This window comes from Pholcus phalangioides, unplaced genomic scaffold (genome assembly GCF_987345545.1).
Source record: "Pholcus phalangioides strain wild (caught in Gottingen) unplaced genomic scaffold, Ppha-v1.0 ptg000031l_1, whole genome shotgun sequence".
Classification (NCBI taxonomy): Eukaryota; Metazoa; Arthropoda; class Arachnida; order Araneae; family Pholcidae; genus Pholcus; species Pholcus phalangioides.
In genome coordinates, this window is record NW_028301621.1 from 10,159,410 (window position 1) to 10,173,845 (window position 14,436).

At 36.9% G+C, this 14,436-nt stretch overlaps 1 protein-coding gene across 1 annotated transcript; it reads left to right on the forward strand.

The window, feature by feature from the left end:
- Positions 1-155: 155 nt before the first annotated feature.
- Positions 156-10,008, forward strand: RpL17 (ribosomal protein L17). Its single transcript, XM_089252916.1, has 6 exons — positions 156-240; positions 2,852-2,897; positions 3,014-3,054; positions 4,523-4,657; positions 5,657-5,852; positions 9,803-10,008. The coding sequence occupies exons 2-6, from the start codon at positions 2,858-2,860 to the stop codon at positions 9,946-9,948; spliced, it is 558 nt and encodes a 185-aa protein (XP_089109042.1). The 5' UTR covers positions 156-240; positions 2,852-2,857; the 3' UTR covers positions 9,949-10,008.
- The last annotated feature ends 4,428 nt before the right edge of the window (positions 10,009-14,436 follow it).

Here is a 14,436-nt window from a genome sequence, read left to right on the forward strand (position 1 = left end):
CATAAAAATTATGAAAAAGCTAACTGTTATAAAAATCAGAAAACATAAAAAGACTAATTTTTTTTAGAAATGAATGTCAATTCTCTATATAAATATTTTTTCTCGGACTATAATTTTGAACTCACATTATTTTTGAATATCTATAGCTCAAGCACTTTAGTTCAAAGGTGGATGGTCCAAGAAACAGTCGTCGTCCGCAATAAGAAGTAGACGCAAAAAGTTGGTCGTCCATAATTTTGGGTAAGTAAATATGGATATTTCAATCTATGTTAATCGAAATATATATTGTTTCATGAGGTTTTACTTATATTTAATGAAATAATTTATAAATTCATTTATATCATTATGATATTTATTTTTGATGTGAATCATGATTTTTTTTTTTCTAATCATGTTTGACATGAAGCTGTTATTTGTAGTATGTGATGCAATTGACTATAGCGTGAGGTGCGCATGGATTTTGCATGGTTAAATTGTTTAAATAACACGTGGGGTATGATCAAGGTTCATAAATAATTGAGAAAATAAATAAAAGCATGATCAATTCATTGAAATTTTAAAGCATGATTTACTATTGGAAAAATGTTCATTAGGACAGTCGTTTTCAACCTAGGGGCAGATGACCAAGGCCGCAAGAGGGGGGGCGGGCGCAAAGTGGACCAAACACTGGCCCAGTAAACATAGACTTCTAACTGGGGGTGAATTGAGTCTAGTGCGCCGGACTATAGGGGCGCAAATTTCACCCTTTCAACATCACAGGACAACACCGAAATGAATGATTGCCCTGGCTGACCAAGTATCTGGGTGCCACCCTGCATGTGCTTTCTTTCCTGGTGGTTCTAGGATATGCTTGAAGAGCACAGGTCATGCAGTCGAGCAGAGGGAAGCCATGACAGGGGATCCATGCTTTTGCGGGGTGTACAAATTTTGCCGCATCTTACCCATGCTAGTATTTTCCTGGGCCCACCTGCCCCTGCACTTCCTCAGCTGTTTTGCCTGTCTCCAAGTCATTCTATTGGTTGCTCACGTTCTTTTGCATCCTCTAGGTCACTCTTTTCGTTTTTCACACAATAAGTTGCTTTGTCTTGGTCACACTTACATGCCAACATCCTCGTCCTTGGGCACTTACTGACTGACCTGGCTCCTTGCTCACAAGCTTATTCTTTTTGGTCATTTATCTTGCACGTTCTATAAGAAGGCTTGACAAATCTGGAAAATACTTAGATGCTGGCTCAATTTTGCCAAGCATGGTATTTCGCTCAAGAAAAATGGACCCTTCTAATGTTTTCTTTTACTTTTTCACATGGAGAAAGATGTAGCCTAATGAAATCTGAAACTTTTGTGTCGCTCTTACACTAACTTAGCAATCACATTTAGAAAATTTTTGGCGTCAGTACTGATTTTTCTAGTCATTATGGCTGTTTCAAATCAAAAAAATGACAGGCTAGTCTAGCCTGTCATTTTTTTTAATTTTTTGTTTTGTGACAGCCATAGTATTTCTTTTTTGGCAATTTATTGGCAGTTTTTTTTTTCTTTGGCAAAAACGTCTGAATGCATGACTTGTTTTTTTCTCGGTGGTGACTTGTCATTTTTCTGGTTTTTCTTGCTGAAGAAAAATAGGCAGAAAGATTATGCTATAGTTTTTTGGGGTGGGTCCCATCTAGGCATGTCCCAGGAACCCACATGATTCTCCATCATGGCCTTGTCCCCCAAAGCAGAATATGCCGAAGTCTGCGACGTACGTTGCAGAACAATCGGGAAGAATTTTAAGAAAAATGTAGAAACACTATTATGGGAACTGCAAAACATTCTGCTTTGGGGGGCCTTGTCTGATCTGACAGGAGCCCCCATTTCTGGATACAGAGTATTTACTAGAACATCACTTTGATTCTCTCCCCCCCCCCCCCCCCCCCCCCCCCCGCCCCCACCTCCTTACATGTTGAGATGGTGGTTAGTTTTCCCAAAAGCATGTTCGGCGCTAACGGGATGATTTTTTTCCTCATCAGAACTGACAATCCTGATCGCTGAATTGGTATCTGTTAGTTTTGGCAACCTTTTATCAACCACATTAATTAATCACATACAGTGGATCTCACTTATTTCATTTTCAAAAAAATCATCATGAAGGAAACAAGCTGTAACCCGAAATCTTGAGAATTAGTAAAGTTGAGACCACAAACATAAGTTCCGCTAAGTGGGGAAACACTGTAAGAGAGGATTATGAGCAGGATTGACTGTATTTCGATTATCTCTTATTACTGCAAATTGCATTTTTGTGTAGATGTGTGTTCTTGTGACTTTTGCCAGCTACCTTGAATTGGTTGCTTGTGTGTGATGCAAAAAACAAGTCATGTTGGCACTGGCCATGCTTATGGGAAATTAACCCATTTATGGATAGATCCCACTCACAAGAATGGAGTGAGCTGAACTCTTCCAAAGGTCTAGAGCAGTGATGAGCAAACTTTTTTTCAGGAACTGGCCGAGAAAAAACGAAGAAATAATTTTGGCAGGCATTCATTTATAATGGAAATTTTTACATTAAAAAAGTAAAGGGCCGCAAACTGTGTAGGGCTATCACTAATTGAGAGACTGACCAAAATTTGTCGTTTGGCTTGAACTTACTCAAAAAAATTGATTCGTATTGAAATGGTCTTGCCTAATGATGAGGAGCAGGGGTCCACTAGAGAAAGGAAACTGCTGATTTAGGAGACTGGTTTGTTTATGCTATGAATTATTTGTTTCATAAATTTAAAAAAAATGCTAGTCTTTTTTTGCTAAACACTTGTATACTTTAAGCTGAAGTTTTTACTGCAGTTTCATTTTTCAAATCTTTTAAATTTTTTATTTTTAGTTCAAGATGGCCCGATATTCTATGGAACCAGATAATGCTACAAAATGTGAGTATACTTGTCCAATGAATGTTTTAATTAGTGAATGGCAATTTTTTTAATGTAATTTTTTCTTCTCTGCTTTTATTTATTAGAAATTAATGTCTACTGGGTTTTTTTTTCAGCATGCAAGGCAAGAGGATCAAATCTTCGGGTTCATTTCAAGGTATGTTAAGGCAGAGGTCTTATTTCTTTTTATCGCAAGCACTGCCTGTACCAATCATCAAAAGAACGGCACCCTTACGGCAAGTTCAACAAATGATTGCACGGAAATCATGATTATTTTAATTCTTAACAATTTGTTCAAGGTGTTCGATTGGAACGTTGATCAAGTGCTCGTGAGCACGAACATCGAGCATTATGGGTGCTTCTGGTAGCAACGGGTTGAAGATGCCTGGTTTTCAGATGAATGTTTATTTAAATGAAAATTTTCTTGTTTACTACCATGATTCTGTAAGCCAGTTTGCTGTCAAATCGGCTTTCTTCCCCTTCTGTTGCCGATCATCATCTTTGGCTGTACCAATTTTTTCCCCCAATAGTAGTCTGAATGCTTTTAAACCATCTGCTATACCTTTACCTTTTTCATAGCTGCCAACTCTCCTGGATTGGGGGATCTGTCCAGTCGAAATTTGAGTCCGTTTTACGAAACCCTTCACAAAATTCCAGATCTCAAAAATGGACTCTTCACAAAATGAAAATTATCAAAACCATAAATCAGGCATTTCATTTCTTTTGATGAATTAAAATGACCATTTTGCTTTTCACAAAAATAAGGAAAATTTTCACGGGAAAAAAATTCTGGACTGTGAATTTTCCGAGACGTTCTCAAATTCGTATTCCATCTCCTGGAATCCTGAAAAATTCTTGTATTATCTCTCGAATTTCAACTATGATTGTAATAAAATCGTGACTTTTCGGGGGGGAATTATTCCCAAAGAATTTACTTGGGATGGAGAATATCGTTGCTTTTTAATTTGTAATTCCCAAAATGACATTAAAGAATAATGTTAATTGTCGCCATTGAGTCATATCACAAAAAAATATTTCTTTTCTGAAGGGTCAGACATAATTTTCCAAACACGCTGCATCAATTTGGACTTTCGACATAAAAAAATAGTGAATAATGAAAAACTTGTATTCGCTTTGACTATATGTCTCCATTTGGACTAGGTGACATTTTGTTGGCATGATTTGGTAATTGTACCTAGTGATTGGTGACCTAGCGATTGGTGACCTAGCGCTAATTAGTGATGGCTTGCACAATTGTTGGGGGGGGGGTCGAGTGGTCATAGCGGTATACCCGGGTTCAAACTCCCACCATTGCCGCAGAGGTGGTCTGCTGAAGTTTGTTTCCTGTGGTTCCCCTAACTTTCAGGCGTGAATGCGAGCCCAATTCCCTGTTATGTTTTGCCACATAGAGCAACTGGCTTAAAATACAGAGATATGACATGAAATCGGAATTATGTTTATGTGCTTTTAATGAAAACGAAACAATGTAATAATTGGTAAGAGACTGAAAATGTGTATTTGAAAGTGTCTATCTCTATTGTCGCGATTTTGAAGGATAGTGTGACATCTGAAAGTTCATAAAAGAGTTGGCTTTGTGGAAATTCATTTCTACTATTCGTTTTCAGAATACCAGGGAGACGGCTCAGGCTATCAAGAAGATGCCTCTGAGAAGGGCCCAAAGGTACCTGAAGAATGTCATCGCCAAGAAAGAAATAGTGCCGTTCAGGCGATTCAACGGAGGAGTTGGTAGGAAAGCTCAGGTATGAACAGTCTGTTTCACCCTTTCGTTATGGAGGTGATGGTTTTGTGTGCCTCTTTTCTCCTCTTTCTCCCCCCCCCCCCCCCATTTTTTTGGGGCACATATTTCAGGGGGTCTGTCCAGCTGAATTCAGATTTTTCTCTGGGGCCTTCACAAAATAAAAATTAACAAAACCATGAAATTTTGTGTTGCATTTCTTTTCTGATAAATTCCAGATTGTGTTGCTTGCTTTCACAAAATTACTTATCTATAAAATGGATTTTCTGTTTGTGTGTCTGTGTATGTATATGCTCTCTATACAAATCTTTAATTTTAGATCGATTGTTGCCAAATTTTTCATATATACCAAATAGGACACGAGTTGAACGATAGGCTACTTTAAAATTTCGTCAGAGCAGGGCAAATGTCCCAAATGAGCAAAAAACTGTTGGGCAACAATAGTTTCTGGGCCTCCACAATCACTTTCGGAACGGTTACCGTGGTTCCCTAGCAATGCGTTTCAGACATGTATATGCCTTTATAATGGTTTGCCACTTTTTTCAATCCTCCCAGTAAGTAGAGCTTTTTGTATAGACACCAACCATCATCAGCATCACTTTTAGGGTAAGGCAAAAGATGATCCCCATAGAAATCAGTGTTAAAATTGCGTATTTTACTGTAAAAATGCAGAAATTGGTGGGGTTTTGTGACACAATAATTCTAAAAATTGTTTTGAATTGTCAATTTAAACTATGTGCACTTCGTGGCCATTTCTCTCGCGAAACTGAAATGACGTGCAGTTCAAATAAGTACAGTTAAGAGTCAGGGAAGTCTAATAGTTGTAGATCTCTTCTTTTAGAAACAAATAGTACAATTTGGCTTCCGTATAGTTTGAGTTATCTAATTTTTGCCAGTGATATATTTTTGACTGTTGTGATAGATCACCCCTGAGCAAGGTTTGTTTCATTATTGATTTTTGTGAAAACCCATGAGAATTCTCTTATATATGTATTTTTTCCAGGCCAAGCAATGGGGTGCCACTCAGGGCAGGTGGCCGAAGAAGAGTGCTGAATTTTTGTTGCAGTTGCTGAGGAATGCCGAAAGCAACGCAGACTACAAGGGTTTGGACGTTGATCGTTTGGTTATAGAGCACATCCAGGTGAACAGGGCTCCCAAGATGAGACGTAGGACATACAGAGCTCACGGAAGAATCAACCGTATGTCTTTTTCTTTTTTACCGTTCTTAGAAATTGAATTAATGACAAATTTTTAGATATTCCTAAAGCATACATGCTCAACCCATGTCCCGATATGGACCAAATGTGACCACAAAAGATTATCCAGTCACTACTGCCCGATGGATTTACACGTAAAAATACATGTGAAAAATCCTTTCCAAAACAGTTCTTCACAAGGCAGAATATCTGCTTCTAAACCAGGGTTGGGGTTTTGACATGACAAGCGTCAAAAACTGGTTTAAACCGTCAAAAACCTAAATGAATGCCTTTGATAATGTTTTGAACACAATAGATGTACAACATGATGAAAAACTTACTTTTTGGCATATTAGAATATTTTATTTTTAAACATTAATTCATTACAATAATTAAAACAAAATATTAATTATAATTTGCAATTTTGAATTTTTCAACATATCTAGTCTAGAACATATAAAATATACAAGATATACAGAAGACTGGATGTTGTGAAGATATTTATTATTTGAGATGTTAATTTTTTAAGGAAGGAAAAAAACTCATCTCTGCCTCTACCGGGAGTCGAACCCGGGTCCCTCGATTGCCGGACGAGTGCTCTGACCACTAAGCTACAGAGGAGATAGACATTTTCCTTCGCTAGAGTGTATATATGCCGAACGGAACCGTGCAATGGACGGTGAATCAGCTAACTGCCTCTACCGGGGTTCGACTCCCGGTAGAGGCAGAGATGAGTTTTTTCCTTCCTTAAAAAATTAACATCTCAAATAATAAATATCTTCACAACATCCAGTCTTCTGTATATCTAGTATTAACAAGTGGAGAGCGACATTCTTGTCATGTCATATATAAAATATAATTTTATGGTTTATTTATCTGAGCTACTCATTACCTGTGTTCAATTAGCTGCTTATTCAAAATATGTATAATAGGGCATCAGGGTTAAGTTTTTGACCCCAGAAACTAACTCGGTATTAAAACTATCAAAATCTTACTGTCAATGATGTCAAATAGTTTTTGTTAACTTGATAGATATGTTAAATAACAAAACACTTACTTTTATGTAGATGAAAGGGTTTTATATTCATAATTATAATTACTGAGGAAAAATACCAATTTTGTGATCTGCCCAAAATTTTATTCCATATAAAAATTCTCATGCATCTGTTCAATGCATTAATTAAACTCATTTATTTTCACCTAAAAATTTCTTAGATCAGGGTGTATAAATTCACAGAGCTTTAAAGAGTATTTTCAACCAAAGCAGAGCTGACAAGACTTGATACCCAAAGCATTTGTTTTGCACGTTTGAATACAGCTTCAATTGGAAAACCATTGCATTATAAATGCTAGTAAATGTACCATATCATAGTGCAAAAGTAAGAACAAACCATGTTTGACATATACAAGCTAGCATTGCCAAATTAAATGACATTTTAATCCTACAATTTAGTATTTTGATCGCTAGATATATTTCAATGTTATGCACAACAAGAGTATCGTTTTAAGTATCAGTGGTTATCTAGATAATTTAATAACAGAAATCACCATACATATATGATATAATAAACCTTTTTTTAAACTCTTATCTGTTGTAAAACGAGTACAGCAGATGGTTTATATCATTGCACACATATGTAAGCAGTAGAAGAAATTTTGGAAGGTCAAGAATCATTTTGAATCAGAGAATGCCAAATCATTCCATAATTTTCCCTTTCATGTTTATGCTATGCTTTATTCAAATTGTATATTTTATAAGAAAAAATATATATATTGAGCAATATAGTTTTGTAGAGAGTAGATAATTATTTTAGAATCATATTAAATATTTATTCTTTGTATAACATATTCACTTTAAACATTACATGCAATTAACGTGTGCATTTCCAATGGAAATTTTTATATCGAAAAGCAATATTTGAGGTTTTTGACGTGGCAGTTTAAACCATCAGAAACTGCCATGTGTCAAAAACCTGCCAACCCTGTTCTAAACGGCTCTGAACGTATTTCTCTTCCCGACCCTTAATGTCTGTTAAAGCATGACGAGGATGGCTCTGTATATACCTCTCCCCTTTCTTTACACAGACACTCCCAAAGGGATTAAGCCCGACAGTACAGTGCAAGAGAAGTGTCAGAATTGCTCTTCCCACATTGTGTTTGTGGAAAGTCTATCATTCTTTGCAGCATACATGTTTTGAGTAGCAAAATCGGAATCTCGAAAAAATGTGAGTGAATTTCTGTGGACTGTGTGCGAAACTGTCAGATGGCCCTTGACATTTTTATTTTTGTCTGACATGTGGGGACGGCCAGGGGATTTCCCTTTACACAGACAACCCGTGTCTCGGAATTGTTTATACCATCGCCTTATGCTCTGAGTTGTAATAAGTTCAACATTAGGAGGGTATTGTCAACCAAAATCATGACAAACAGACTCAAATTTTGCAGAGCTTAGAACTCAAAACAATTTCTGTTGTGCAGTCGCTATCTTGACCATTGAAGTGGCAGCCAAATGAAAAGCGTCAGTGCTACCTGTCAGCAACTATGAGAAAAACTCGTGATTTCAGTCTTTTTACTTATACATTTTTTGTCAAAGCGGATTAAAAGCTGAATGGTTATGATTTTTTTAATTGGATGATTCTTTTTGAAACCCCTTGTATAGCCCCTAAAATGTCCCAACTTTCCTAAACATGTTGTGTTTGATAGAATAAAAAATGTTCACACTCACTCTCCTCGTTACTCATACTCCCTCTTGTACAGAAAATTGTTCTCTATCTGCAATTAAAATCATTGCTGCGATGGTGCTTAACATTGTATCGCCAGCAGAAATATCAACTCTGATGAATGGGTTGCACTACAATGCAAAGAATTACAAGTAGTGGCTTCAGTTCAGAGAATATATAGATACATATTGGGCAAACATATTTAAACTTTGTAACCTTGAAAGCAGCCCAAAGTTCAAAATTTTTCCAGTTTTGGTGAAGGTTCTTTTATCTTTATCACATTGTAATGCAGACAGTGAAAAATCTGTCCATCCACTGCATTAATGGAATAAGGCCGGGATTAGGCTAAAGTTCTGTAAAAGTGCTTTTATAAAACTTGAAAAATATAACTAATAAGCTGATTGGTTGCATTCAAGCGAATACAAGAAATCAGTTTATTGGCTATATTTTTCAAATTTTATAAAAGCATTTTTACAAAAGTTTTATACTGTAATCCCGGCTTAAGACACACAAAATCTTATCTTCAAGGGTATGAAAAATTTGAAAGAAGTTATTGAGATGCTGAACTTCTGAAAGCAACTCGTGATTCATACAGAAAATATTGTAACAGGTTTCAGGCCGAAAAAAACAAAATAAAATCACTCCTAATCTATTAACATGTTATTATGTCGAGAAATTGTTTAAGTGAATAAGGTATTATTTTTTATAGTTTTCCTCATTTTTTGCATTTTGTTTTTAAATTTAATCATTTCTTCAAATTCTGTGAGAAGCTAACTTTTTTCACGGAAGCCCTTATTATATTGCTGCATTTTCTTTGTGTGTGTTATAAGCAGGGTGAATAAGATTTTAATGTTCAAGCAGTAGAAATTCTTGCTGCTTAGACTTTCAGTATGGATGGTGTATAGTTTGAAAAAAGTCTAATTTTTATTTGTCATTTCAATAATGCATGCTTTAGCAGTGACAGATAAGATACTTCAGAAAAAATTTAAATAGACTTTAATTAGTAAAGGAAATTTATTTAGAATTATCCGTTCCAACCATTTTTGGCAAAACTTTCAGCATTTCATGGAAAATTACTCCTTATATTGCATATATAGTTCGTTTTTGATCCTGTTCCATTTTCAAAATTTCTGCTCCAAAATAAATGAGGAGCACTTGCATCCCTGAAAAGTGCCAAAAAACACAAATGTCATAAACATCCATTCCCTGATTATTACTCTTTTCTTTTCACAGCTTACATGAGCAGCCCATCTCACATCGAAGTTATCCTGACAGAAAAAGAGCAGGTCGTCGCGAAGGCTGCAGCTGACGAAGAAGCACCCAAGAAAAAACTATCCAAAAAGAAGATGGCTCGTCAAAAACTCATGCAGCGAGATTAGGAATTTGTAAAGAGTCGCTGCTTTCGTCTGTGAAAAAATAAAATTTACAAAAAAAAGTAATTTTCTTGCTCCAGCTTTTTCTTTCTTGAAATGATCTCTCACGTGAAATGCAGCGATTCTCATCTGTGGTTTCTTCTGGATTTGGCATACAGTGGAACCTCCTATAATGGGCGCTTGCTGGTAACAGAAATTTTTCAAATTTCGTTGACAGGGCTCGATGTATTTTACTATATTAACAGACGCTCCTCGTTAGCTGATAAAATTGTGTTGTGGTGCCATAAGTGTCTGTTATCGAGAGGTTCTACTGTATTTTCTTCCCTCTTTGTATACCATGAAACCTCTTAGCTCTGGAGTGCTGGTTTTTGCTGTCAAAATGACTTATATTAGGACACATCTTTGATGTGTGTGGGAAATCAAACACTCAAAGCCCTCTATAGCGTCAAACTCACTTTTCATCTGAAATTTTTGATGAACAAATCTTTCATACACACGTTAGTTTATGACGTTACCACCAGAATTCTGTAAAACACACAAATTATGGCATCAAATCTGGGTTGGACTGTATTTGTCTGCTACAGCCAAAGCCTGATAAAGATCGGTTACCGGATTTGGCAATTTCCAATCTTTTTTCAATTTTAAGTTCAGGCTATTTAGCCAGCTAGTTCGAAAAATGGCATGAGACGGGGGACTGGTTACTTCTGGAGATATTTTTTTTAAGAAAATCCATCTCTGCGTCCACGTCGACTTGAACCCAGTCCAGGGTTCTCAGTGACCTGGAATGTCAGGGAAAATTCTAAATACTTGGGAAAAGTCGGGAAAACAAAGAAAAGAGGATAAATCTACATTCAAGTGGTTTCCCTTCGCTTTTTCCATGGAAGATTATTTTTCAGATCCCCAGGGAAAGAAAAAAAATCCTTATCAGCATTTTCCTCCAGATCCCTTACTGAGAGAAATGTCTTATCACTTGAAGGGTGCGATTTTACATACTGGAAAACAATATTAGCCAGGGAACAATCTGCCCTCTGAGTAAATAGATGAAGGGATCTAAAGTGGAGAGACCCTCCTTTCCATTGTTGAAAACAAAAACTAATGCCAGCTCTTTTCTATCTCTTCTGAAAAAACATTTTATAATTTTTTTCCCCTGCCTGTAGGTGGAGAACTTTTAACCTTTATATATTATATTTTGAAGGATGATTTGAATTCAATTATCTCTGCGATTTCCAAGGAAACTGGTATTGTGTGCAAGATCATACACAATTTGATTTTGTAAGGGGTGGCTTGGGTATTAGCATTCTGTAATGTGGTTTTCAATGGTATATTACCGCGAAATGATATACAGTCGTCGTTGTCCTTTCCCCCCCCCCCCCCGTATTCGCTGTTCCCGTATTTGAGATTTTTTTCAGCAATCGTCATTCACGTGTTTAGGATGGGATGACTCATTTGTCTAGTGCTACTGATCTAGGGCGTCTGGTCCCCCCCCCCCCGAAATGTGAGAAAATGACCGGAAAAAGAGGCCAAATCCATTGTTCTGTCACTTTGCCCCCCCGAACAAAATTTCTGGCTACGCCCCTGCTACTGATGATGATCCAAAAACAAGTGAAAACTTTACAAGAAAAATTGGCTATGCTTGGCGAACGTAAATCAATTGCTGCGATGGCTCACCATTACGGAATCTACGGTGAGATATATCAAGAAAAAGGAATCTCTCTCAAATTCGATCAGCTGTAGCTGCACCCGTGGCAGCATAAACTTCACATCGCCTACGGAATCCATGTGTTTCTCTCGTACTGAAAATGCAGGAGTTTTTTGTGGGTACAAAACTGCTACAAAGAAGGTAGTGCAATTGATTGTAATATTATAATGGGAGAAGGTGTTTAATTTACTCTTCTATAAAGTATAGGGAAGGGCTAGTGAAACATCTATTTCATCAGAATTTTATGCAAGTAAAAATTGATTTCGTAGGTTTAAGAAACGATTTGGATTATACTATGTAAAAATCACTTTCAAACAAGCCGCTGCCGATCAGGAGGCAGCTAGAAAATTTCCAAAGACTGCAGAAAATTACTGAAGAGAAGGATTATGCATCTCAGCAGGTGTTTAATGCTGACGGAACTGCACTATTTTGGTAGAAAATGACGCAGAGAATATTTGTCACCCAAAAAGAAAAGCGAGCCCCTGGTTTTAAGGAAAGTTAAAGTAAACTTACTGTTGTTGTTTTTGTGCAAATGTGTATGGCTACATGGTAAAGCCCACCGTCATTTTAAAATCTACGAATTTGTGAGCATTGAAGGGAAAAGGATAAGTCAAAGTCCCACAGAGTATTTTGGATGAACAATAGAAAAGCTTGGACTATGAAAACACTTCCTGGATTGGTTTACACGATGTTTCATTCCAAAAGTCAGGAAGTACCTTGAGAGTGAAGACATGCCAAAGTTCTTTTGATACTGAATAAAACTCTTGGACACCCAGATGTCAATGAGTTCAAAGCTGATGGTTTGGAAGTCCGTTATGTCTCCTAATACAACATCTATCATTCTATCCCTTTGATCAGGGGGTAATGCAAGCATTCAAGGCTCACTGTACATTTTACTCAATGAAGATGATTGTGCATGCAATAGAAGATCCACATGCAGAAAATATCTTGAAGGTATGGAGGAATTACACTTTTTTTTTTTTCAAACCGAGCACAACTCAGGTCTATTGCCATAGGCAATTTACTACCTAGTGAGTTGTGCCGGAAGTGTAAGTGCGTGTACCTAACAGTCTGAGTGCGTATCTAGTGTTGTGTATGATTTTTCAGTGCTGCCATCTATATCTCAGAAGTGAAGGGAGTGATGTGTAGTGACTGAATATTTGTACTGTGGAAGAATTACACTATCACACTAATGCCATTACAGTCATCACTAGAACCATGACAGCTCTTAAGAGAGAAACGGTCAACTCGGGTTGGATTGACCTTTGGCCACAATGTGCGCTCCAGGACACAACCATTTTTACAGAGGCAATTGAAGAGATTATAAAAGACATTGTCACGTTAGCGGAACAGGTGGGTGGAGAAGGGTTCAATGATATGGATATAGAAGAGAAGTCGAATAGGAATTCAGAGGCATTGACCGAGGAGGAATTAATGCAGCTGATTGCTCATTAAACAAGCGGTACCAGACGAAGATCAAAATAAAGAAGTAAAAGACAAGTTCACCGCGTGAGCAGCATAGGCGAAGGCTTTGAAAGTTCAAATCAGCAATAGATTATTTTCACGATATAGATCCCTCTATCGTTCTTCACATGTAGAAAAATTGGTAGAGAAAGTCTTGTCAACATACTTGATGATATGAAGAAAAAACGGTATATCAATGCTCTTTCAGAAAACATCACCAACAATCAATTGCTGCACCCTCTTCTGCATTCCCTTATACTTTTGCGTCACCCTGCTCTTCTCATGATGTTCAATAAATGAGATGGGCAAAAGAAAATTTTGGTTTCTGTTATTCGCAGATTTTCCTCACCCCCAGAATGTAACCCCCACAAATACGGATGGGACGGACTAAAATTTAGAGTGATATTGGATGGTTTATAGAATCGTGACAGTGTATGCGCTTTTGGTCAGGGAAAATCAGTGAAATGATCAAGCAGATTTTGCTGGGCATGCACCAATACATCGTACAGTTACGCAAATTGCCTAAAGCAGCTGTTCTCAACCTTTTTTGGCTCGCGGAGCCCTTTCTATTACATAATGTCTATGGCGCAGACCCGTAGGCATCTTTTATTTCTCCATCAGTTTACTGATTTACTTTTATTATTTAAAAACTTTTATTTTCGAATTTACAGTTTTTATATTTTCCTCGAACGACCACGGAGCCCCTGGAGAGTTCACACGGAGTCCCAAGTGCTCTGCGGAGCACCGGTTGAGAACCACTGTATTAGACAATCGGCGATCATTCGATGAATCAACTCGTTTCTAAAATAAGGTGTAGCTTGGTTATAACGACGTATAAGATTTAACAATTTTGTTGTTTTAACCGAGTCGTAGTTACGATCGATATTAACGTTTCCAAGACCTTAGAAGTACGATAAATTATCCCATGCAACAAAATGCAATATATGAAGTCGGATCATAGTAATTAGGTTCACCGTATTTTAGCGAGAAAAATATGGGAAAACTGGATCATAAATATAGAACATTGACAATTCTGGCCGAAAATTTTGTTTATTGGTGGAATTGTCAATTATTGCTCATAAACATTTGCTGGACATGATAAAAAAAAATTCTACACGACAAATAATGTAATGTTGCCGAGTAAAGTAAGCTGAACCAGGTAGAATAGAGACGGCCCGATAAAAATATTCAACTCGTGTGTAAAATTAAGAGAACTTGTGTGTAAATTTGTGTCAATTTTTTTTCATAAAAAGTAAACCATAGGTACTAATAATGCCACCGAAGAAGTATGCAAATATTCAGTGTTGAATATGTAAGCGTACACGTGCGTG